This window comes from Monodelphis domestica, chromosome 4, assembly GCF_027887165.1.
Source record: "Monodelphis domestica isolate mMonDom1 chromosome 4, mMonDom1.pri, whole genome shotgun sequence".
Classification (NCBI taxonomy): Eukaryota; Metazoa; Chordata; class Mammalia; order Didelphimorphia; family Didelphidae; genus Monodelphis; species Monodelphis domestica.
Genome location: NC_077230.1, coordinates 162,985,167 through 163,010,949, shown reverse-complemented (window position 1 = coordinate 163,010,949; position 25,783 = coordinate 162,985,167). Strand labels below are relative to the sequence as shown.

The 25,783-nt window shown below is 35.7% G+C and overlaps 1 protein-coding gene across 3 annotated transcripts in view; it reads left to right on the top strand.

Moving 5' to 3' along the window:
* The window catches only part of ACVR1 (activin A receptor type 1), a 158,827-nt gene that overhangs the window by 116,849 nt on the left and 16,195 nt on the right, over nucleotides 1-25,783 (top strand). For all 3 annotated transcript variants that reach the window (XM_007494196.3, XM_056793885.1, XM_056793886.1), the window contains 5 exons: nucleotides 170-384; nucleotides 3,189-3,288; nucleotides 6,504-6,650; nucleotides 17,679-17,954; nucleotides 20,644-20,841. In XM_007494196.3, the coding sequence (XP_007494258.1) occupies nucleotides 170-384; nucleotides 3,189-3,288; nucleotides 6,504-6,650; nucleotides 17,679-17,954; nucleotides 20,644-20,841 (936 nt within the window). The remainder of the gene's footprint in view (nucleotides 1-169; nucleotides 385-3,188; nucleotides 3,289-6,503; nucleotides 6,651-17,678; nucleotides 17,955-20,643; nucleotides 20,842-25,783) is intronic.

Genomic DNA, 25,783 nt, shown 5'->3' with positions numbered 1-25,783 from the left:
TAGAATTTGGAATTACTTTTTTCTTACTTGTAATGTTTTATGTTAAAAGATGGCATATATTGTGTTTTTTAAAATAAAACTTATTATTATTAGGCAGTCTGTCTTCTCTATCTTCTATACTGAACAAATAGTGATCCTTGTGGCTAATTAATTACCTTTTTCTTTCTAGGGAAATCCTTCCCAGGAGCATATTCACGCTTCAGCCTGGATTATGTGGCCATCTTTATAGGTCTCTCTATAGCAGCATGCCTTTTTATTATTCTACTGGTTGTGGGCATCCGGAAATTCAAAAAACGCAATCAGGAACGGCTTAACCCTAGAGAAGTGGAATATGGCACCATTGATGGACTCATCACTACAAATGTTGGCGATAGCACCTTAGCAGTGAGTTTTTAAGTGGGGCTTGAAATAAAAATTTTTAAGAATCCACAAGGGCTGGCTCATCTAGGGAAAAAAGGCCGATCGAATTATTTTACTTGAAGTATGAAAAACCAAGTATTGGCCAGTAAGTGTGCTCGGCAGAATTCATATATGTTGATGAAAAAAATAGCTTAGTTTTTAGAAAGCTGCCCAGAGCTATAACATGCTGTACACTCATTATGCGCTTATGTTCACTGTTCACTTTACTGTTTTGCAGTCATATGGCATTAAACATGGTAGACATTTACAATTAACTAAAGGGAAGTTTCATTTTTCTTCTAAATAGATTTTTTGGGGTTATTTTTTTTTGGTTGTTTTTGCTTGCCTACCATTTAAAATTCCCCCTTCCTCATTTTATCCTTTCCAAATTATTTTGCTTTTCATTTATTGCTACATAACTGCCAGTTGTTAAACTGTTAAAACTTGTCATCTAGACAAGCAAGAAAAGTTTTTACATGTCCCTGTGCTGCCACCTTGTGGAGTGATGGAGCTTTGCTAATGGTTAAAATGGAGAGTTTTTGAAAAGGATTTAAAACATTTTGATATTCTCTTTTTTATGTTTTTATAATGGAAATATTTTGAAGAAACTGTCAGAATGTAATAAGTTTTTTTTAAAGCACTACTTCAAAATATTGATGAGAATGTTAATAGTCAATAAACCAGTTCATTCCTGCTTAGATTCCTTTGGGACTAAAATGCCCAATGTATTGTTTTTCATTCTTTGTTCTGTAGGAAGTCATTTGTATTATATTGAACAGTGTGTGAAAATGTGGGCTTTAAAGAACACAAATTCTGTTGTTGCAAAAGGTTGGGATGTAGGGCTGCATTTTCATGTTTTAAATTCCACTCTCCATCTTTTTTTTTAAACCTCAGATCTAGAAAGGCGATTCCTATTTTAAAAATCCCTAAAATCTTTTTTTTTTGGCACAGAAATATTTTTATTCAAGACCATCCCAGGTAATTTTTTAAAAAGGAACTAACATTTTAAAGCTGTTGATTTAAAAATGCTGAAGGTAGATTTCCTCAGAGTTCCTAGCCTATGACTGTTCCCCATAAAAAGGTTGGGAAACTGGAATATATTTCTTGAAAGGAATTCTTAATGTGCTTTCTACACTAAGGAAGATAGGGTAAGTCCATAAGAAATGAGTTAGTGAGGGCTATATAATACAATAAATTGGAGTGGACAAGTGAGAAACCTTTAGGAAGAATTATTAGTAAGACATTTCAGAAATAGCTTTTTTTCCTAATGTGGGATATCAGCCAACTTTAGAAAATGCAAGATGCTTTTGCCAGTTTCATTAAGTGCACTACACTAGACAAAATCCTGAAGTCCTTCTGTTGGGGCATTCCACCTTTGGTGGTAAATGGGATAATTAGCGCTAGAGTCACTTCATTCAGTTTTCTGTCTCTTGCTTATCTTAGGCATATTTCTACCCATCTACTTAGTCTGTGTCTGTAAGCACCCTGGAAAGAGGACATATTCAATTTCAAGTTAGAGAATTGAATTCTTCAAAACAAATGCACTTAAGATCTCTCAAGTTCTGGGGGAAATTAGATGAATTTATCGAGTTAGTGAAAACAGAAGGGGCAAGAGGGAATTCTTAAAAAGCTTAAGCAAAGTAGGGTGCTAAAATAAATTAGACAGTGCTTCATTCCTCAGAGCTGCTAACATAGAACTAATTACCAAGGGCAGTGATAGGAACAGCTAGTGTAAATTACTGTTTAAATAGCTTTTACAATTTAAGAAGAAGGATGGGAGGATGGCCCAAAATAGTCTTTTAAAGTCAATCAGATAAAATGACAGTATAAAATCATGATATGGTAGCAGTCTTGACAAACACTTTTAAAAACAAGATCTAGAAACTGTTGTGAATTGCAGTCTGTTGATTTGTTCATTTAAATGAGATATCCATTTGTGAACACTTGGTCAGAAGTACATTTACCCACTAGTAAATTGCCATATAAAACTAAAATGCATGGCATATTCCTGGGTGACACTAGTTGTAGCTCCTGTTTGGCTAATTACAAAGTTAGCTGTATTATAAAGGTTAAACATGGTAAAGAATAACAATATAAAGTGATAAAAATGAATAGCAAATTATTCAAAACTTCAGAATAAGCCCTTTGAACTATAGGCACCCCCTGATGATCCATTTTATGGTCCATCTAGTCTCTCAAAGTCATTTTTCTGCCCCTTGGACTGATGCTTGACTTTTTGTAAGTTTAGTGACTGCTAAGAATATACCCTGGTATAGAGGACATGACAGAAGATGAAATGTAAATGAAACAAAATTAATATTTTGTTAGTCCCTCCACTAAAGTATTTTGAAATACAATTAAGTTTTTGGAATTCTGCCTCCTTTCATGCCATTATTACCACAATTACATGGTTCCACAATTGGCTATGTAAGGATTCTATGTCCCTGCTTCAAATGAGAGATTTTCCACCGTCTTGTCACTGTGTTTAGGAAGACGTCTCTCCTTGGCTGACTCTATGAGTGAAAAGGAAAACTCTCTCTGCAACTGGTAACCAAGAATATATATATATACATATATGCATATATATTTTTTGATACATACTCCATTTGTAGAAGCAGATTTGGGTTGGCTTTTTTTTAAGGGAAATTTCATTATGTTATTTCATGAGTACATCCCGTCAGCAAGTGATAACATGCATGCATATGTCCTTGTATTCTTTTATTGAATAAAGAAAAATTACTCTTAGCTATTTCCCAATGGTCCTCCTTTCTCCTTGTTTCAAACCACAGGATTTAATGGATCATTCTTGTACATCAGGAAGTGGCTCTGGTCTTCCTTTTCTCGTACAAAGAACTGTGGCTCGTCAGATTACACTATTGGAATGTGTAGGTTGGTAACAGTTTTGTTTTTTTTCTTTCTCTCTTCTCTCTTGCCCTTTTCTGAGAATAGATAGTGGAATGGGGGAGGGGGGTAAATTTGGTTCTCATTTTTGCTCATTATAATTGTGTAAGGAGAAAAGTCCTGACCCTGTAGCATAGCATGGACTTGTCTGACTCCTAAAAAATTGTCTAATTTCCTGAAAAACTGAATTATTATTTTGAATTTTGGGAGTCTAGGAATTTCCAAATTGTACCCCTAATCATTCATGATTTTAGATATTCATGTACCTATAAGTCAGAAAGGTATAAATTTCAAATATCCTTTAGATTCTTTACTAGTTATTAAAAATTGGATGCCATCTAATGTGTGTAGCTTTATTTTACTTGTTTGTAAAATGGGCATGTGTCTCAGAGTTTTTTTTTGTAGGCACTTAATAAATCCTGATTAATTTTATGTATGGTTGATGCAAAAGCACCTGGTAATTTTTATTATGCTAGATAAATATCTCATTACTATTTTTTTAATTGCTAGAAATCTTTTCTGAATTGAGAACATTTTTGAGGGCCTTTAGTTTGGTGATTGTCAATAGCTTTTATGGAATGTTTTGTTTTTGTTTTGTATTTTTTTGCATTTCAGTAATGTTCAGTCTTTCATGGATTCCTCTTTGATATGAGGACTGTCATTAAATATGGACATGTCAAAGCAATTCAATGAAAATAAAGCTTTCCACACTCCTCAAATAGAATCTTTTCTGAATGGAAGAATGGGAATTGCATCACAGAACTATAGAAATGAAAAATTGGGTTTGGTTAAAAAAAATCAGAATTTTTCATCCAATAGACTGATATTTATAAGTAGATTACCCAATTGCTTTTGAGAGGTTTCTTGCCTGGTTGAAGTCCTCTCCCTGCAAAATCTGCTGAGATTTTTAAGACCTGAGAGAATTCAGGAGAGGAATCAGTGTTAAACCGAATAGGCTGAATATCTGAATATCTGATAGAAAAGCACAATCCTTAATGTTTATGATTTTCATTTAATACTTTAAAGTACATGGGAATATTCCTCTCAAGCTTCAAGAGTAAAGTGGTCAATCTTGTTTATTTCATTGGTGTGTGCTCCAGAGAACTGTTCTCCATGGATCATGTCCTGGGGACCAGGAAAAGTGTGTAAGGAATTTTACAAATGGTATTGGCTCTCTACCAGGATATTAGAGGCTTTAAAAATAACTGCAGGAGCAATGGACTTCATTTTTTAAATTACATACCTCCTAAAAGTAGTTGGCTCCAAATATACTTGCTAGAGACATTTTGATAGAAAATCCAAAAGAGGAGTGGGGATTGAAGCATGCTTTAAAAGAGTTGGTAATATTCTTGCTGATAAAACAAAAAAAAAAATTTTAGATATTGAGTCTTTCCTTCCTTTTGATTATGCTCAGCTTAAATCTTGAAATGTAGATCAATTAGCAGATGACAATTTAAATTGAATACTAGTGTATAACAACTGAAAATTCAATTCAACAGATGTTGAATTTAACAAAGATTCCATGGTCTCACAAAACCATCATTCCCCAGAAAACTAGCAGTCATCTGAGAACTCTTAGGCAAAGGGAAAAGATGAAAAAAGTATTCCACATAGGTGAATAGGTGTTACTTTAAGTAGGATAAACAAGGTTATATAATTATATTATTATAAATGGGGAGGAAGGCTGTTAGGGAGACCTGGAAAGAGAGAAGAGAGTATGAGATATATAATGACTTGGATCACAATCTGCAGTAATACATGGTCCTTCATATCAGTATACCTCCCATGGCAAGGTGATTTTAACTGTATTATATGGATGGAGGAGTAATCTCTAGCTAAGAGTTAGCAGACTATTATGACCCAATTTAGCTTGAGTGGTTTCCACAGGGTAAGTACTTAAGAAACAAGGAGGTGGAGGCAGATAGGAGGCTATGTGAATTGAGAGCCAGGACAAGAAACAGGAAGATCCTGGGTTCAAATATAACCCCTGACATTTCCTATTTTTGTGACCTGGACAAATCACTTGACTCTGTTTGCCTCAGTTTCTTCACTATAAAATGAGCTGGAGAAAGAAATGGCAAATCATCTTTGCCAAGAAAACCCCATATGGGGTCAAAAAGAATTGAACATGATTAAATAACAACAAACTCTCTTCAGGAATCGGTTCCATCCACTAATCAAGAAAGCAAATATAGCAATTCTCAAAATCATACTCTCTTCTTGGAACATGCATTTTAAAGCATTTCAAAAAACACTTATTCTTCCTCCTTTATGAAGGTTTCTTTCCTTCTCTCTCCAACCTACAGTTTATACTTTAATGTGCTATACTATAGTTTCCCTTTTTTACAGTGAACTCTCCACTGTGTACCAACACTTGAGTGATGTTTGCCTCCTGCTATCTCAGTGATAGCAATAGACTTTTCCCCTACTTCCCTACTTCCAGCTCTCCAAACTTTCTGGTGGTTTGCATACCTTAAGGTGCTCTAGGAGAAGCAGTGTGGTATAATCTTTCCAGATCTGACCTGCAAGCCAGAAATGCTCGTCTCATTTGACAAATATGTGCTTAAGTAGCTCTCTCTGACTATATGTTGGTTGGCGTTTCATACCTGGGGGTTCCCTATCTCATCATCCTTATATATCCAGGATAAGGTGCAACAGAAACATCAGCCAGGATATTTTTTTATTAGGATATGTGTTTTCAGTTAACATTTAGAACTCCCTTTGGGGAAATGCTCTTTATTGATGCATATCGGCAACCATTCTGTCCATTTCACCTTAGTCATATGGGATATTTAGAAGTTAAATGACTTGTCCAGGGTTACAAAGCCAGAATGTCTTAGAGGTAAGACTTGAATAGAGCTCTTTATGATTCTAAATGATGACTCATTATTCAGCTCCCTGGATCTTGATGATAGTAATTATTGTCTTGCACTTTTAAAATTTAGTAACAATTTATGGTGATATACAAAGCTTCAAAGATATTGAGGAGGGGCTAATATGTCCTATCTCAATGCATACAGTAGCTGGCCAACTTGGTTTTCAAGGTAAACAACCTAAAAGATGAGTTGCAGACATTAATTCTATTGAATTGTTTTTAAAGTTTAATTTAGTTTGTAACCACGTCAGGACCTTTGAGAGCAAATTGGAGTTGGCTCTCTAATGGAGCCCATTGATCAAAATCACCTTTGCTTTGTCTTCATCAGGAAAAGGCCGATATGGAGAGGTGTGGCGGGGCCACTGGCAAGGAGAAAATGTTGCAGTGAAGATATTCTCTTCCCGTGATGAGAAATCTTGGTTCAGAGAAACAGAGCTATATAACACTGTATTACTAAGACATGAAAATATTCTAGGTAAGTAAGAGGAATAAACCACTAGCTCATTGTATGTGTCAATTGAAATAAAGATCAATAGTAATCATTGTTTGATAGCTTCCTAATCTCTTTGTTTTCTGAAAATAAACTGAAGAGCACAATCTAAAATAGTAGAAATGGGCATAGCCAGTACTTACAGGACATCTAGGTGATGTAGAGACTGATGTTGGAGTGAGAAGAAGTGAATTCAAATCTCACCTCAAGCACTTATTAACTGTGTCACTCCGGGCAAGTCACTTAAATCTATGTTTGCCTCATTTCCCCCAAATGTAAAATGGGATGATATCATTACCTACTTTGCAGTGTTCTTATGCGGATCAAATAAGATAATTGTAAAGTGCTTAGCATAGTGCCTGTCATATAGTAGATACAATAGAAATGCTAGCTTTAATGATGATGCTGATGATATATTTAAATTTAAATAATGGTACCTGCAATTTAAGTGTAGAAATGATTTTCCCCCTCAACTTCTAGTTAGAATTATTTTTTTAACTGGATCTTTACTTTTTTTTTTTGGCACAGTTCTACATCCTCTCTTAAACCTAGAGCAGTGAGGGAGAACCTATGGCATGAGTGCCACAGATGGCACTCAACTCTCTCTGTGAGCACTTGGCCATTCTCCCTCCACCCTCACCCCCCAGAGTTCCTTACTAGAAAGGCAGAGGGACTTGGGTGGAGCTCTTCCCCTCTCCTTCTCCACCATATCTGATGACATTTTTTCACATTGCCCCACCCCTCTGCCCAGTAGCCCAATGGGAGCACACAGGCTGTAAAGTGGGTGACTCACAGGGGTCAGAACTGGAGGGGAGTGGGGCACTCAGACTATTTCCCTCTCCCTCTCTACACTCACTGAGGACATTTCTCACTTCACCCACCCCTCCATCTAGTAGCCCAATGGGAGTGCTTCCTCCCTTCCCTGGGTGGAGTCAGGGGGGTAGGTCTTACCCAGCATGTAATGGAGGGGGGGGTTGGGCACAGCATGAGGATTGGGAGGGTGGGGCATTACTCTTGTCTCTAAAAGGTTTACCATCACTGATCTAGAGTCTTAGAGAGATATAGTGTGTTGCCCAAGGTCACACAGCCTTTTTCAGAACTAGAGCTTCCAGATTCAGTGTTCAGCCCTGTCATTTTTTGCTAAATTAACTCTCCTATTTACAATTCTTTAAACTCTCTCCTGAATTTTCAATTTGCATACATTTGTAGATAATGGGAGAACTTCCAGGTTAGACTTCACTAAACCCTAAACTTTTCCCTTTATTTAGGGTTTGACTGATCTCTTTATTATACCACTTAGTGGAATTAATCTCTATTTTCTTTCATTGTGCTCATTGCTTTTACCAAATTTAAATGGAACATTTTTACTATTTCATAAGAAATCATCAGGGACATCTGATTTTAAAGTCTAGAATCAATCAAAATTTCTCTTAACTAATGCACATTTCACAAAGCAATTTTTAAAAAAATACTAATTGATGAAGAAAATACATTATTACTACAAATTGCAGGGAATGTTGAAAGTTGGACCCCTAAGTAATTTTATAAGTTGTATAAATCTACGTAAAAATATCTGAACCACACTAATTTCAGCACTACTGTAGCCACATCCAGGGGGCAAAGGTTCCATGCTGTTCTGTATGCTTTAAAAGAACCTTTCAGGCATCCTAACATAATGTAATTCCTCCAAACATATGAGTTGGCACTCTGCCATGCACTTTCAGAATGCAGCCTAAGGTATGTGTGTCATCTTGTTCAAAGCCTGATCAGGAGAGTCATACATAGGAGACAGAGAAAGTCACCTTTGTAATGTGATTCATTAAATATCTATCATGCTTCCTTACTAGGTTTACACATTGCAGTGCAATGCTATTCTTTTTTTTTTTAATTTATAATATTTTATTTGATCATTTCCATGCATTATTCATTAAAGACAAAGATCATTTTCTTTTCCTCTCCCCCACCCCCTGTAGCCGATGCGTGATTCCACTGGGTATCACATGCGTTCTTGATTCGAACCCATTGCCATGTTGTTAATATTTGCATTAGAGTGTTCGTTTAGAGTCTCTTCTCTGTCATGTCCCCTCAACCGCTGTAGTCAGGCAGTTGCTTTTCCTCGGTGTTTCTACTCCCACAGTTTATCCTCTGCTTATGGATAGTGTTTTTTCTCCTAGATCCCTGCAGATTGTGCAGGGACATTACACCGCCACTAATGGAGAAGTCCATTACATTCGATTATACCACAGTGTATTAGTCTCTGTGTACAATGTTCTCCTGGTTCTGCTCCTCTCGCTCTGCAGCACTTCCTGGAGGTTGTTCCAGTTTCCATGGAACTCCTCCACTTTATTATTCCTTTGAGCACAACAGTATTCCATCACCAACATATACCACAATTTGCTCAGCCATTCCCCAATTGATGGGCATCCCCTCGTTTTCCAATTTTTGGCCACCACAAAGAGCGCAGCTATGAATATTCTTGTACAAGTCTTTTTCTCCATTATCTCTTTGGGGTACAAACCCAGCAGTGCTATGGCTGGATCAAAGGGTAGACATTCTTTTATCGCCCTTTGGGCATAGTTCCAAATTGCCCTCCAGAATGGTTGGATCAGTTCACAACTCCACCAGCAATGAATTAATGTCCCTACTTTTCCACATCCCCTCCAACATTCATTACTTTCCTCTGCTATCATGTTGGCCAATCAGAGCAATGTTATTCTTACTATATTTACCTTTAATGATAGATAAGTTCAATTTTTTTTATTCTTTTTCATCCTCATAATTATTGTCACAATTTTGTCTGGATTCACTTGACATTAAATCATGCTCTCTCTGTCTCTCTCCTTGTCTCTGTCTCTGTTTCTCTCTCTGTCTCTCTCTCTTACTCTCTCATAATTTGTTTGTTTTGTTTTGTTTTTTGCTTGCTTTAGTATCTTTGGCATGTTTTGCAAGTTTTCTGTATTTCTCAAGTTTTGAGATCCTGAGTTTCCTTTCTTTTCCTTTGTTATCATTAAAATAATATTTGAGGCTAACAACACATGACCTTTTCTACCCTGAGAATGTTACAGGAGAAAAATTCCCATCCTATACTTCTGCCTACCCATTTGTTATTATTAAGCCATTCAATCATATCTGACTCTTTGAGAGCCCTAGGGACTATAGCATGTCAATGTGGTTCATGGAGTTTTCTTGGCAAAGATAATATAATGGCTTACTATTTCTTTAATCAATGGATTAAGGCAAACAGAGGTTAAATGATTTCCCTAAGGTCAAACAGTGAATGTGTCTAAGGCTGGATTTGAACACACGTATTCCTAACTTCAGGCCCAGTGCTCTATCCACTGAGCCACCCAGCTCCTCCCCATGAAACTAGTGACATAATCTCTTTGATTGTTAATACCTAATAGAGATTTATTACTCATAATTTCTTGAGGCCAAATTGAAAATATGTGTATATTTATTTAGGTGTTTACAAATACTTTTCAAAAATGTCTATTTGGAGATACCTCTCTCTACAACAGAAAGTTTTATTTTTGAAAATGAATGCTACAGATATTTGGATGCAGATGGAATCCCCCAAATGAATACTAAATAGAGTTTTCAAATGTCCTATTTAAGTAATTTTCTTAAAACTTTTATCAAAATAGCCCAGACAAGACATTTTCTCAAGAATTGGTGAGAGATATATGTGGATGAAAATAAGAAAAGAAATCAACTGAGAGTTGTGTGGGAATTTAAGATAATACATTCTTTGGGAATGATTCTTTGAAAGATAGAAGCATAAATATTTGAAAATACTTGTTTTAATTTGTAAGCAGGTAACATAAAACTCATCATTACATATTTTAAAAATATAAAATATATTTATCCATATCTCAGTCTAATAAAGGAGCCAGAGAGGAAGAAAAGTTATGGAGAAAAAGGAAAGTTGCAAAGGAGAGCAGCTAATTGTCTATTAAAAAAGAAAATGGAAATGCAGAAATAAGGACAAGAAATGGTGGAAGGAAGAATTATGGGTTCTGATGAATCCTTAAATCTTCCAGTTTAGAAAGACCTAGGGCATAACTTTGCAACTAAAATTAGGAAGAAAACAGATAATTGGGCGAAATTTTGGCAGTAAGTTTGTGTCAAAAAATCCTTTTCTAAAATACATATGGAACTGATCCAGATTTGTAAGAAGAGGAGCCTCTCCCTAATTGATAAATGGGGTATGACCAGTTTTTGATGGAAGAATTGCAAGCTGCTACATGTCATGTGAAAAAAATGATACAAATTCCCAATAAATTAGAGAAATACAAATTAAAACAACTTAGAGGTTTCAACTATCATATTGGCAAAGTTGGCAAGAATGGAGAATGATAGGACTTCAGGAAAACAGGCACATGAATGCACAGTTGGTGGTGCCATTCTAGAAAGCAATTTGGAACTATGCCCCCAAAGTCATTAAGTTGTACATACCCTTTGACTCAGCATAACTAGACATATACCCCAAAGAGATCAAAGAAAAGGACCCATATGTACAAAAATATTTATAGAAACTCTTTTGTATTGGCAAAGAACTGGAAAATAAGGTGGTGTTCATCAGTTGGGGAATGTTGCAACAAATATGGTATAGGAACATAATGGAATAAAATGCTAAGTGATTAAAAATTGTAAAAGATACCTGGGAAGATTTGTATAGATTGATACAAAGTGAAATGAGCAGAACTAGGAAAATAAATTCTACAATAAGAACACTATAAGATCAAACAACTTTGAAAGATTTAAGAACTCTGATTAGTACAATTACCAACAATGATTTCAGAGGGCAAATTATAATGTAGGCTAACTAGTTCCAGATAGAAAATGGGTATAAGTATATACACACCTATCTGTCTGTATTTATACATACATATACTACCAATATGGGAATTTATTTTGCATGACTGTGTATTTGTTACATGGGTTTTTTTTTTCCATTTTGTTATAAGGGTTGAGATGTATGTGAAAGAAAAAATGGATTTTTGTTAATTAGAAAAGGATTAATTAAAATAAAAAAGAACTGCTTTGGGGCACATCATCAAAAGATGTGCTGATTAGTAGTAAAGCTTTCTAGTGCACTTTGGTAGCTGGTATTGGGCACTGTCTGACCCAGTCTTGTTTTTATACCATTTCCTTTCCGACTCCTCTTGCTCCTTCTCTCCCTCCTGTCTTTTTTGATTCATATTCCTTGAATGACATCAGTCCCTATCATGTTGGCACACCCTTTTCTTTTCCATTTAGTTATTCAACCCCTCCCACCCCCCATGATTTTATTTGTTGTTAATCAAGCAATTTCATATTGGTCATGCCTAAAAAAAAATTGTTTCATTCTGCTCTGTATCCTTCACCTCTCTATCAGGAGGTAAGCACCCTGTTTTATCATTTGTTGTCTGGAATTAAGATTGATCATTATACTGCCAAGATTTTCTATTTCTTTGAGTTGTTTGCATTTACTCTATTGCTATTATTATATAAATTTATCTGTTCAGTTCTTTCTGTATCAATTCATACAAATCTTACTAGTTTTCTCTGAAACCTCCTTCATTATTTCTGATAGCACAATAGTATTTTATTACATTTTATAACATAGCTTATTCATCCATTCCCAATTTATGGACACTTCCTTGAGTTATATGTTTTTCATGTTTATAAAGCATTCCATGTTTGTTTATAAACAATAATAACAATGCTTTTTTGAATAGCTTTCTTTATTGCATTTGAGCATTACAGTTTATCAAGTAGAGCTATCACCAACACTACCTCCCCCAAAATTGTTATAATGATCAAATGAAACGATATAAGTAAAAAGCTTTCCAAACTTTAAAGTGCCATATATAAATGACTATACTATATAAATAAAAACTTATCATAATTATAACATTTGTATTTAGTCCTTATCATAACCCTGTGATGTAAAGATACTGTAAGTGGTATCCCATTTTAGATTTGAAGATCTGAAAGTTGAAAGAGAGAAGCATAGAGTACTTGACTCATCACCAATCATCTTAGGTCTCATATCAGAGCCTCCATCCCATGAAAATGCCACCTCTCTATGACAAATGCTTATCTTTATAGGGGAATCCCTGAGTATATTGTATAGATGTCCCCATCTTAAACACCAATGTTTTATTAAAGTTCCTACTTCTTTCATTTGCTCCCCAGGTTGGAGGAAAAACTGCTGTATAATTAGAAATGATTTTATTGTTTCCAAAAATAAAAGAGGAAAGAAAACATTTATATCAAGATTCTTCATATTTTCATGGCATGGGCCCCTCTGACGGTTTGGTGAAATATGGACTCTTTTTCAGGATGTTTTTAAATGCATCCAGTAAGACATATAAGATAACAAAAAACAATTATTGATATGAAGTTATTAAAATATGAAATAAGTTAATGAACCCCAGATTAAAAACTCCTTGTATAAGATCTATAAAAAGCTTTGGTCTATGGACTAAGAGAAAAATACTGGTTTAATAACAACCAATTATCCAGAGGACAGCAAGGTAGTACAGTGGATAGAGTGTCCTGAGCCAAAAGATAGGAAGACTTATCTTCTGAGTTCAAATCTGGCCTCAGATGTGGAATTAGCTGTGTGACGTTGGACAAGTCACTTAACCCTATTGGACTCAGTTTTCTCATCTTTAAAATGAGCTGGAGAAGGAAATGACAAGTTACTCCAGAATCTTTGTCAGGAAAATCCCCAAAAAGAGTCATGAAAAATTGGACTGAGCTAAACAACAAACCCCTCCATATCCCTACAATAAACAATAAGTTTATTGTTTTTTGCTTGCTAGCCATTTGCCACTGGACAGACTACTTTCTTTTGAGTCTCTGTTTCCTAATCTCTAAAATGGAGATGATAAAAGTACTTCCCTCAGAAGGTTGTTTTGAGGTTTAAATGAGATGATGTATAATAAAGTAATTTGAAGCTCTTTTCAAGTGTCATGGCCATGTCCAGTATTTTTATGGTATGCCATGAATAATGGATGGACAACTGGGCTTAAAGACTAGAAGATGGGTTTCAAATCTGTCCTAGAAACTTAATAGCTGTGTGACTGTGGACTAGTCAATTTAAAAAATGGTGATCATAATCATAATCATAATAATAGTCCTGACATCCATGACCAAATGAGAGCATATACTTAAAGCACTTTGCAAACGTTAAAATGCTGCAAAATAATGAATTGTTATTTGATTCATACTGTTGCTATTTCTGTTGATCTTAAAGGGTTTCTGTAAAGAAGTACTTTGTTAATCATGAAGCAAAATAATGGCACAAGTTGCTTTAAGATGGCATTCAGTTCCTCACCACTCATTCTTTTTTTTTTTTATCCATAATTCTTTAAGATCACTTCCAACTACATATAAAATTTGACTCAATGTGCTAATTGTATGGTTAAGAATTATTTCCTAATTGTAGGTAAAGGTTTCATGTTCTTCTCTATAGTCAAAGTATTACAATTCTTTGAAACTGTCAAATGTGCTGTAAAGTTAAGAGTACACTAGTTATCTCCGTTAGGAGTTTGGTGGACTGCATATTATGGTATTGGAGAAGGAAATGGCAAACCACTCTAGTATCCTTGCCAAGAAAAGCCCAAATGGATCATGAAGAATCAGAAATAAGTGAAAATGACTGAACAACATGTTATATTATGAGTTTGAAAAAGGAAAGCAGGCAGTTGGCCCCAAGCACTGGAAGGACAGGTCACTTGCCTTGTATTGAAATAGCCATCAGAAGTTGAGGTTCTATACAACCCAGTAGAATTGTTTGTCAGCTCTGGGAGTGGGACTGTGTCTGGCTGGTGATAGCTTCAATGACTTCACCAATTTGCTAATTCATTGCTTTTCTAATTTTTTGTTTTATTTTATATTTCCTCTGAATACCATTTTCAACTCATTACATATTGAAAGGCATCTTTTTCCCTCTTCCAAGCTCTTCTCCTTATACTTTAAGAACATCCTGAGTTAAATATGAGTTTATCAGTAGTCTAAAATTTTTACCAACATTGTTGCTATGGGGGAAGTGAGTGCACAATTTTACACAGCTTGCAAAAATTTGGAATACAACGTGTTTTATAGTGGGGTACAGACTGCTCTTAAATGAGGGGCTTTTGGGTGCTACGTTTTTATCATTGTCATTTCAAAATAACAATTAGTGGAGATCAATGACTACAGAGCTCTTCATCTTTTTGAAAATTTTGTCTTTGGGATCCTTCATAATTTGGGGGGAGGAACAGGAATATTCTGATTTTTGGTTTTGCTGGCAAATAGGTTATGTGACTAGAAGAAACAAATGTTTGAAGATAAAACTAGAGAGTTATCACAGTTTTATTTTTATTTGAATTCATTGTTTTAGATACCATTCAAATCATTAATGTTTTAGGAATACCATCTCATAGAGCAGGCAAATGATGCCAATTTAATTTTAGAAATAAGCCTTTAAAAAACTAAGGTCAAAGGAATCTTGTGATCTGCCTTTTATTTCTACTAATGAAATACCAGATGGGCAAAAGATAAAATTGATAAGCCAAAATGATTTCACATCAGGAAGACTTGTTTTAGAGAGACTCTTATTAGATGCTTCTGGGCAAATTGCTGCCTTAGTAGATTTTATTTCCCAACAGGCACTTCAACTATAGATGATGTAGCAGGGTCTATACACATATTCTCTATAATTAGATAGGTAAAATCATTGCTTCTTTCTCTTCAAAGTATAGCCATAGATAAAATCATCGGATGTTTCACATAATGTAGGCAATTGTAGAATGCTAGCATTTTAAAGTTCATGTAATTCAAACCCCACATTTTACATAGGAAATGGAGACACACGGCATCTATTCAATGTATCTTAGAAAGAGGAAAGAATTTGGAGTCTGAGAGACTGGATAAAAATCTGCATTCTACCACTTATCTTTGTGACCTTAGGCAAATCTTTTAACTCCGCTTGACTTCTGTTTCCTCATCTATAAAATGTGGGCATTGGACTAAGAGAACCTTTAAAGTGCTTTCTAGTTGTAAATTTATGATCATAATGGCCAAAGGTCACTTTGAGAGTACTGTGTTAGGGTCAAAAGGAGAGTGGGTTCAAGGTCCTGATGGAAAGGAAATACCAGCAAAATCATTGGGTAGAGGAGGCATGACACAGTTTGGAGCTGGGTGATTGGGAGGCTAATTGGAGACTTCATTTCAGTGCAGGGAAGGTGAATGCTTACCTATCAGAGCTTTGGTTTGTTCCAAAGGGTTCATCCTGCTTAATCACTCCACCTGGTCATATGTTTAAATTTTATTTTTGCGAAAATACAGCCTTACGTGTGTATTTATGGTTTTGAAAATGTTATGATGATCACTACTACTACTACTACTACTACTACTACTACTACTACTACTACTACTACTACTACTACTACTACTACTACTACTTTTAGCTAGAAATTATATATGCTTTAAGGTTTGCAGGATTCTTAACAAATATGGATATCATACTTGACATTGTCTTCTAAGGAACCCATGATATTAACAGACTTACATTTCATTGTAAATTCTATCTTTTAAAGAATATTTTCAACATTGAAACTATTATATCATTTTTTTCTGTCATCTTTTTTTAAGTTGTTTACATTTTAGGGGGATGTACCTCAAGAAATAGAATTTTCATGAAACCAACTTTCTTTTTCTTTCTTCCTTTCTTCCTTTCTTCCTTCCTTCCTTCCTTCCTTCCTTCCTTCCTTCCTTCCTTCCTTCCTTTCTTTCTTTCTTTCTTTCTTTCTTTCTTTCTTTCTTTCTTTCTTTCTTTCTTTCTTTCTTTCTTTCTTTCTTTCTTCCTTTCTTCCTTTCTTCCTTTCTTCCTTTCTTCCTTTCTTCCTTTCTTCCTTTCTTCCTTTCTTCCTTTCTTCCTTTCTTCCTTTCTTCCTTTCTTCCTTTCTTCCTTTCTTCCTTTCTTCCTTTCTTCCTTCCTTCCTTCCTTCCTTCCTTCCTTCCTTCCTTCCTTCCTTCCTTCCTTCCTTCCTTCCTTCCTTCCTTTCTTCCTTTCTTCCTTTCTTCCTTTCTTCTTTTCTTTCTTTTTTCTCCCTCCCTCCCTCCTCCCTTCCCTTCCCTTCCCTTCCCTTCCCTTCCCTTCCCTTCCCTTCCCTTCCCTTCCCTTCCCTTCCCTTCCCTTCCCTTCCCTTCCCTTCCCTTCCCTTCCCTTCCCTTCCCTTCCCTTCCCTTCCCTTCCCTTCCCTTCCCTTCCCTTCCCTTCCCTTCCCTTCCCTCCCCTGCCCTCCCCTGCCCTGCCCTCCCCTGCCCTCCCCTTCCCCTCCCCTCCCCTCCCCTCCCCTCCCCTCCCCTCCCCTCCCCTCCTTCCTTCCTTCCTTCCTTCACAGAAGAGCAATAAGGCATAGGCAATAGGGGTTAGGTGACTTGCTGAGAGTCAAACAGCTAGGAAGTATCTGAGTTAAAATCTGAAATTAGGAACTCCCATCTCTAGCCCTGGCTCTCAATTCACAGAGTTCCCAGCTGCCCCCGGAACCAACTTTTAAGTGATTATTTTTGTTATGTTCTTTCACTTTTTTCCCTTTCATTTATTTTAATGTCTTTCTGTATTGATGGATTAATTAATTATTAATTTAACATGATTAACATTTAACCATAATGAATACCCTTTTTTTTTAAACCCTTACCTTCTGTCTTAGAATCGATACTTTGTATTGGTTCCAAGGCAGAAGAGTGGTAAAGGCTAGGCAATGGATGTTAAGTGACTTGCCCAGGGTCACATGGCTAGGAAGTGTCTGAGGCCAGGATTGAACCCAGGATCTGGCTTTCAATCCATGGAGTCACCTATCTGCCCCCAAATAAACATTTATTAAGTATCTATTAGGTGCCAGATATTGTGCTAACCACTCATCTTGATGATTGATCTTGATTATTCAGGTGAGGAACCAAAAAAATTTAACAAAAGAGCTTTCCTTGATATCTTCTGGTTATTTTTCTAATTTTTTCCCTATTTTCTTTCCTTAGGGTTCATTGCTTCAGATATGACATCAAGACACTCCAGTACTCAGTTGTGGTTAATTACACATTACCATGAAATGGGATCATTATATGACTACCTGCAGCTCACTACTTTGGACACAGTTAGCTGTCTTCGAATTGTGCTGTCTATAGCTAGTGGTCTAGCACATTTGCACATAGAGATATTTGGGACTCAGGGGAAGCCAGCTATATCCCACCGGGATTTAAAGAGCAAAAATATCCTTGTTAAGAAGAATGGACAGTGCTGTATAGCAGATTTGGGTAACACTCTTATTCATTGAAACTATTTTTACTGTTCCTAATGTGTTCATGTTTGCTTTATTTACAATACATTCTTTTATTTAAGGGGCTGTCACAAAATATAACTTCCACCAGAGGGCACTATTCAAAAATTTTTTTTAAAAAAGACAAGAAAAACTAACCCCCCCAAAATAAGACCCCATCTTTTCCAACAAATATATTTTTGGATTATGATATTTTATTGGTTTTCAGCTGTCAATTATTTTGTAATTAAAATTTGCCTTTTGTTCCAGCCAACTTCTCTCTTTAAAACTAAGTATTTTTCAAATAATCACATTTGTCAAAATTGTGGCATTCATATGTATGGAATGTTGAGAGAATAGCTTGCAAATTCCTGGTCCAATCATTCAGTAATTTCTCAAGAAATTTATTAAGAATGTACTATGTACTAGGTTCTTTCACTGGGGAAACAGGCATAAATAAAATATTCTCTGTTTTCCAGGGCTTTACATTCATCTAACCAAGGAAAGATTAAGATAGGACTGAGTTATTAAATTTTTATATATGAAAGGTAGTGCTGGGAGGCTTTCTAAGGCATGTATTTAGACCAGTAGTAGCACCTGTGGCTTTTTTTAAAAGAGAGTTTAAAAGGTTTGTTTTTTTTTCCCTCTTAGTAGGAGACAATTTATAAACTCATGAGTAGTTAATAAACATTTATTAACTACCTAATATATTTTAGGCAGAATTCTAAGCTCTGGGGAGGAAGACAGGTAAAAGAGAATTCCTGCCTTCACTAGATATGGGGTGAAGGGGAAGATTGGGAGAAGGGAGGAAACAATAAAGTGGCAGAACTGAGATCCTTCTTAAATGGATGATCTAGGACATTGATGGTGAATCTTTCAAAGACCGAGTGTCAGTTTTCCAAATTTCTTTCTCTGTTTTCCTTGCCCTTTTTTTTTTATTCAGATTCTATCGACTCTCCACTGATTTTCCCAGTATTCTGCTTTATGAATTCCCAATATTTGAAGATGTTAACAACTTGGACAACATACTAGGATGAGAGGTTCTCAACCTGTGGCTAATGATCTTTTTTTTTTTTTTTTAGTATCATGGAGAACAGATTTCTTGATTATATTCAGTTTGAACCACACAGCCTCTCCAGTTCCTCCAAACTCTTGAGATTCTATGACTTCTTTTTTTCACATAAAGCTTCTTTTTTGCAATTCAACTCCTGATGTTTCAGACTTTTTCCTCAACCATTGTATCTTATATTTGATTCTTAATTTTGAGATTCTGTGATTTTATGGTTATCATTCATGTAGTATTTGAGCAGTCATGTGTGGGATAAAAAATGATATTGTCCTATAACCTTCCCACCAGAAGCTATGTATGGATTAGGTGTCTAAACTGGCAGTTAATTAAAAGCTATTGAAGAATTTCTAGCATGCTTGTGATAATTCATAAGAAAATTTAATATTCAACTTCTCTCCCTTGTGATTTTTTTTTTTTTGCCTATTTTGCAAGTTTGGGGAAGAACTCTATGGAAGGGGAAAGCTTTAGAGTAAGATATAAATCTGGTGAGGGCATCATAAAACCTGGGTAGTGACTTTCAAAGAGGTTTGACTTCATCACTTAGCTCCTTCACTGTATTCTCCAACTTACTAAAGCTGTAAGGGGTTTGCATATGTCCATCTTCCTTTGCATTACATTAAGAGATCATTCCAGCAAATGATCCTGCAGATCGTGGGAGGTAAAGCTCTCTACAGATGGCTTCAGGGATCCCTGAGGAAACATTCATCTACAAGAGATTTGAAGCATTTTGCAGCACTTGTTAATTTGAACATTGCAGTGTTCACTTCAAGAATATTATTAAAAAACGAATGCATGCATTGATGTGCATATTTAGTCCCTGAATTAAAAAAATACTTGCCTCTGGTTTCTTTCAAGTCATTTTAACAGAGAAATCCAGAAATGATACATGGAACTAAAAAAGGTACTTTAGTACAATGACACAAGAGAGTTTTGCTTTGAATAGAGTCCAATTTAGATGCTCTCTGAACTACAGAGAATTCAGTCGAGTGAGGGGTACATTCGTGCATTCCTCCTTATTACTTAGATAAGCAAACCTGCACCTGTAGTTGAAGGTTGAAGCAGTAGTTGGCTCATCATGGCAACAATGGCCCTTTCTAAATAGTGCCAAATTTCCCAAAATTTTCCATGTCACACAATGTTCTCCATTTAAATGTTTAGAAAATAGTGGGTGCCATGGTGTAGGATGAGAGCTTGATTTGCCTCCTGTTTGGTCTTTCTGGGATAATTCCTAATATGAGACTGCCTTTCCTTAGGACTTCAAACATATATGCACTTAACTGACTTTGGGTTAGAATGGTGCATTAGTGTAGCATATATCTACCATTTACCCTTCTTGTTTTTTTCTTCTCTTGCCATCTCTATCATTTTCTTCATCTTGTCTTCACACTCTGATTTCCTAACTCTCAAGATTTCTGAAAGTTTCTTCCTTCTCTTCCCATTCCTTAAAGTCCCTCACAGATAGTTCTTCATATATCCTTGGTACTGGTGCCTGAGATCCACAAGAGGGCACTTTGGGATGGGGATTTATTGGTGAAATCACAGATGCTTTGGCAGATACCCAAGAGCAAGTGAGGGCCCCTGAGATGGAAATGACTGGTTCTCTCATCTTTTGTCATAGGACTTGCAGTGATCCACTCCCAGACCAACAATCACCTAGATGTTGGAAACAACCCCCGTGTGGGTACCAAGCGCTACATGGCTCCTGAAGTTTTAGATGAAACCATCCAAGTGAACTGTTTTGACTCTTATAAAAGAGTTGACATTTGGGCCTTTGGATTAGTCCTATGGGAGGTAGCCAGGAGAATGGTGAGCAATGGTAGGTATATTATACATACAGATGAAGAAAATTTCAGTCCATAATTATGAATGAATATATAAAAAATTTATAAATATACATAATAGATGCATTTCAGGAAAATTGTGAAAAAGGTGAATCTGTGCTTTAAGGATATAACATCTTATTTTAAGGATTCTTATAGCAAATAGTTTTCTAATTTGAATAGCCATTTTTCTTTTGTATAAACTTGGGTTTCAATATATCTAATTAGGTTGAGGTCAAATATACTCATATTTAGGACATGCTCATTAAAGGTCAACTGGAGTGTATATTAGAAAGAACATTGGTTTCAAAGTGTAAGATGTCTTGGGTTTGAATCTCATCTGCTTAATGTATGTGACCTCATTTTGGGGGTAGGGGGACTCAGTTTCCTCATCTGTCAAATTGGTCCTGGGTTTGATGAACTCTTCAAATCCTTTCTAATATCTAATCCTGTGATTCTAAATTTGGAATTCATTCTGACATTTCTTGTCATATTTAACCCCAGTTTTATATATAATGTAATATAACATTATAATATAGCATTTATAACAATTTAATTCCTTTCAGGGGTTGAAAACAATTTATCCTCCCCTTACCCCCTATCACGCCATCTAATCAAGTCAACAAATATTCATTATTTATTTATTTATTTAATTATTTTAAGCCCTTACCTTCAGTCTTGGAGTCAATACTGTGTATTGGCTCCAAGGCAGAAGAGTGGTAAGGGCTAGGCAACGGGGGTCAAGTGACTTGCCCAGGGTCACATAGCTGGGAAGTGTCTGAGGACAGATTTGAACCCAGGACCTTTCGTCTCTAGGCCTGGCTCTCAATCCACTGAGCTACCCAGCTGCCCCCAACAAATATTTATTAAGTGCCTACTATTTGTTAGGCACTGTACTGAACATAAAGGAAAAAAAAGTTATGCCTGTAGACCTTGGACCTATCTTAATTTGCTTGGTGATTATAGGATAACTTAGTTGTTTTTCTGAAAAAGATATGAGTGGGGTGGTCTTTATTGTTTTAAAGCCAGAAAATAGGGCAGTAATTAAGTCAGGCATGCTATGGGTGCATATAAATTTCTAACCAGTAATCTGTCTAGTTTAATGAAACTTATTCAGAGACTATCAAAATTATGTGTATTATATTAAATTTAAACAACCAGGGAATATTACTTGACAAACTTGTTTTTTAAGACTAATTTTTTTTAAGAAAGTCATGAACATTTTCTTGGTAATTGGTGTTTCTCAATCAGTGTTTCGAAGCTTTCGAGTTGCAATTCACGTCACTTAAGTGCCTTGAGAATTGTTTGCAACAAGGGCTTGTTTTGCTGATCTTTAAATTCTGAACTTTGTTTCTAATTACACATTGAATTGATTTTCATCCTTTCTTTCCCCCAAGAGATTTCTGAGCACTATTGGCACTCGAAACATGATGCCAATTAATTGGTCCTAGCATAGGTTTTGTTGAAAGAGGAGTGTCATAACAATATGTGGCAGGTAAACGAATTCTCTCCAAGACTATATGACATTTCCAAGGCCAGTATACTAGCTTCTCTAGGCTTTGATATTTAGCCTTTGATCTATCTGAACATTTGTTCTGGGAACTTGATGGAAAGGTTTTTGGATTCCATACCTTCTGTGAACTTAGTCACCAACCCTATTTCTCAGGAACAGGCAGAAAACCCAAATATATTTAAAAAGTTTTGCTGTTGTTAATGCACATTGATGTGAAATGTAGTTCTTTGGACCTAGATGACTTGAACTTTTAAAACAATTTCAAGAAATTTTTTTGTGATTATCATGTTTATTTATTTTTTCTTTCTTTGGAGGGAGGGAAATGGTAGAAAACAGGGGTATGGTCAATAGGTTCTCTTCCTTCATTTAGATTTCTTTTATACACTCATAATTTTATAGGATGTAGCCTTGCTCATGATTCAGTTTGTGAGAGGAAAAGAAAGGGTACCTTAAAGAGATCATTTAGATCCAACTGCTTTGTTTTTCTTTTTCGTGCTTTGCATGAATAAGTTTTGTGTAGACATAATTATCAATTAGAAATGAGAATATAGGGAATAGGGGCTTGACAGGACCTGTGATTTCATAGATTTAAGGGAATCTGCTATGAGGAAATTCCTCCATTATTACATATAGGTGAGTATTTTCCATTATTATAATTTTTAAATAGATAGGCATATGTATGTGAATACTTTCTTTGCAATTAATAATCTTAGAGAGTTCATTAGAGTGCTGAGAAGTAGCTAACATTTATATAGTTCTTAAAGGCTTGGAATATACACACAGTGTGTGTATATTTATATATGAGTGTGTGTGTGTGTGTGTGTATTTCTCACAGTTGCCCTGTAAGAAGGTACTATTATCATCCCCGTTTTATAAATAAGGAAACTGATTAGAATCACACAGTAAAAGTCTCAAGCTTATTTGCATCCCAGGTTTTTTGACTCTAAGCCCAGCATTCTACCTACTAAACTATGACATATCACTTCTTAACAAGTATTCCTTTCTCATGACCCCCAGTGCATGCAGAGACACATAACATAGAAGAACCATTGAAAGTTTATAATATGTGCTTTTAAAATTTTCTCTTTCAATTGTAATTAACATGGGGACTGAGGAATATTTGAGGTTGGAGATATTGGTTTGGAAGGCATCTATCTATGTGGAAGTGATAATTAAAATCATGTTGAGCATGAGATTACCAATCAGTCAATAAGTTTTTACATGCGTAACACCAAGAGTATAATAAATACAAAAAATAGTTCCTGCTTAAGAGCTCCCAGTCAAATGGAGGAGACAATATACAGACAAGTAAATAACTGGAGGAAATCAACAACACAGCGAATACATTACAGGAAAAACTTCTTGTAAAATATGGACTTTTAACTGGGACTTGGAGGAAGGTAGAAAAGCCAGGAGGTAGAGAGAGAGAGAGAGAGAGAGAGAGAGAGAGAGAGAGAGAGAGAGAGAGAGAGAGAGAATTAAACTTTGTTTATTTTTAATGTAATCAATCAGCAACCTTTAATTTAATCAATCAAGAATTTGAAGTACCCCTACTTAACCCTTAGTAAATCACTAAGTGAGTTCACAAGTCATTTACTAGGGGGAAAAAGTTCATACTCCCAAACCTACAAGCACTGCCTCTCCTTGGGCAGTGCTAGGCAAGTTGGGAGGCTGTATTAGTTCCTGTGAAGTGGGAGAGAGACAGGAAGTTATGTGGAAAAAGGACTATAAAAGGCAAGACCGAGGAGAAAATACCCTCATTCCTTCCTTGGCTCTTCTGCGAAGATTCTCTCTCATAGGGGAGGGATTGTGAAGAAAGAGTGAATTCCAGGCATGAAGTTCAACCTCTAAAAAAGCCTAGTCAGAATGTGAATTATCTTGTGTGAAGGATAAACTGTAAAGAGGCTAGAGCCATTGGATTGTGAGTATGTAAAAGGAATAGGTTGAAAAAAGACTGAAAAGATGGAAAGAATCCTATTGAATCTCTTCCTGAAAATCTTCTCTAATGGAAAACCAATTGTGTAGAATTGGCCTATTCTATTATTAGGCAGATATTTCTTTGAAAAATTTTCAAGTTTTTTTTTTAAATTATTTTTATTGAATGAATAGATGAAAGCACATTTATTAAGCATATACTTATATACTATAAGCTATATATACTATAATAATATATATGATATATATATATATATATATATTAAGCATATACATAACCAATACTGAGCTAACAATTGGGGATACTAATGCCAAAGCCCAACAATCCTTGCCCTCTCATTGCTTGGTAGTAAGGTAAATGTTAAGGTCCAACATTCTGCTGCCTGAAGCAGCTGGTAGAATAGCCAGAAAATGATCCTGGTGGAATGTGAACAATACCAGGTTTAAATATAAAGGTTCGTGTGATGTAGTTATTACCAATCAAAATTGCATGGGCTCAAGTCAGAAAGGAGTTTTAGACCTGAATTTAACCTTTAAAAGGTTCAGCAAGAGAGTAGTTGCTGTGACAGGACAATGATATAGAAGGTAAAGGGAAAAAAGAAGATTAAGAAGGGAGAGAATAGTCAACAAGGAGCATGAGAATTAATAAAAAGATCTTTAGCAGTTAGAGAGTTAAATTTCACCTCAGGGATGAAGATGTAATCTAGATCTTACAGGAAGTAGAATCAAATGAGTTGTTAGGAAGTATAGTCAACAAGGGTTAACTGTCTTTAAAAATTTGATAATAAAAAAGATTAATGGGGGTGTGTCTATGTGTGTGAGACAGATCTTTCATTTTGTTTTTAGAATGAGGAAATTTAGCTTTTTTTTTTTTAAAACCTTTACCTTTCGTCTTGGAGTCAATACTCTGTATTAGCTCCAAGGCAGAAGAATGGTAAAGGCTAGGGAATGGGGGTCAAGTGACTTGCCCAGGGTCATACAGCTAGGAAGTGGCTGAGGCCAGATTTGAACCTAGGACCTCCCGTCTCTAGACCTGGTTCTCAATCCACTGAGCTACCCAGCTGCCCCCTGAAATTTAGCTTTTTTAAAACACTTTGTTCCAGTAGAAAGGTAAGGATTGAGGATTCATGAGAGATCATTTTTTATAGCAAGATTCTAGAGGAAACTGGAGAGGACAAGATTGGGAGAATTGAGCCTGGCAAATAAAAAGGTTACTTTTCAAGAATGAAAGGAAATGGTAAGATATGATGGTTAAAAACAGTGATATTTAGAGGAAGAACATTGAGACATTCACCTAATTTTAGTTAAATTAGACGTATTTATTTTCTATGAGTGACTGTGGGAGAGAGTTCAAAGTTTTATTCACATTGTAGAGAATTACAATTTCCTTCAGGAAGAGATGAACAAAGTTGCCTTTCAGCAGTAGGTGCCCATTTAAGGGTTGTATGAGTTTTGGATAGATCCTGTCAATATAATTTTATTTCCTTCAG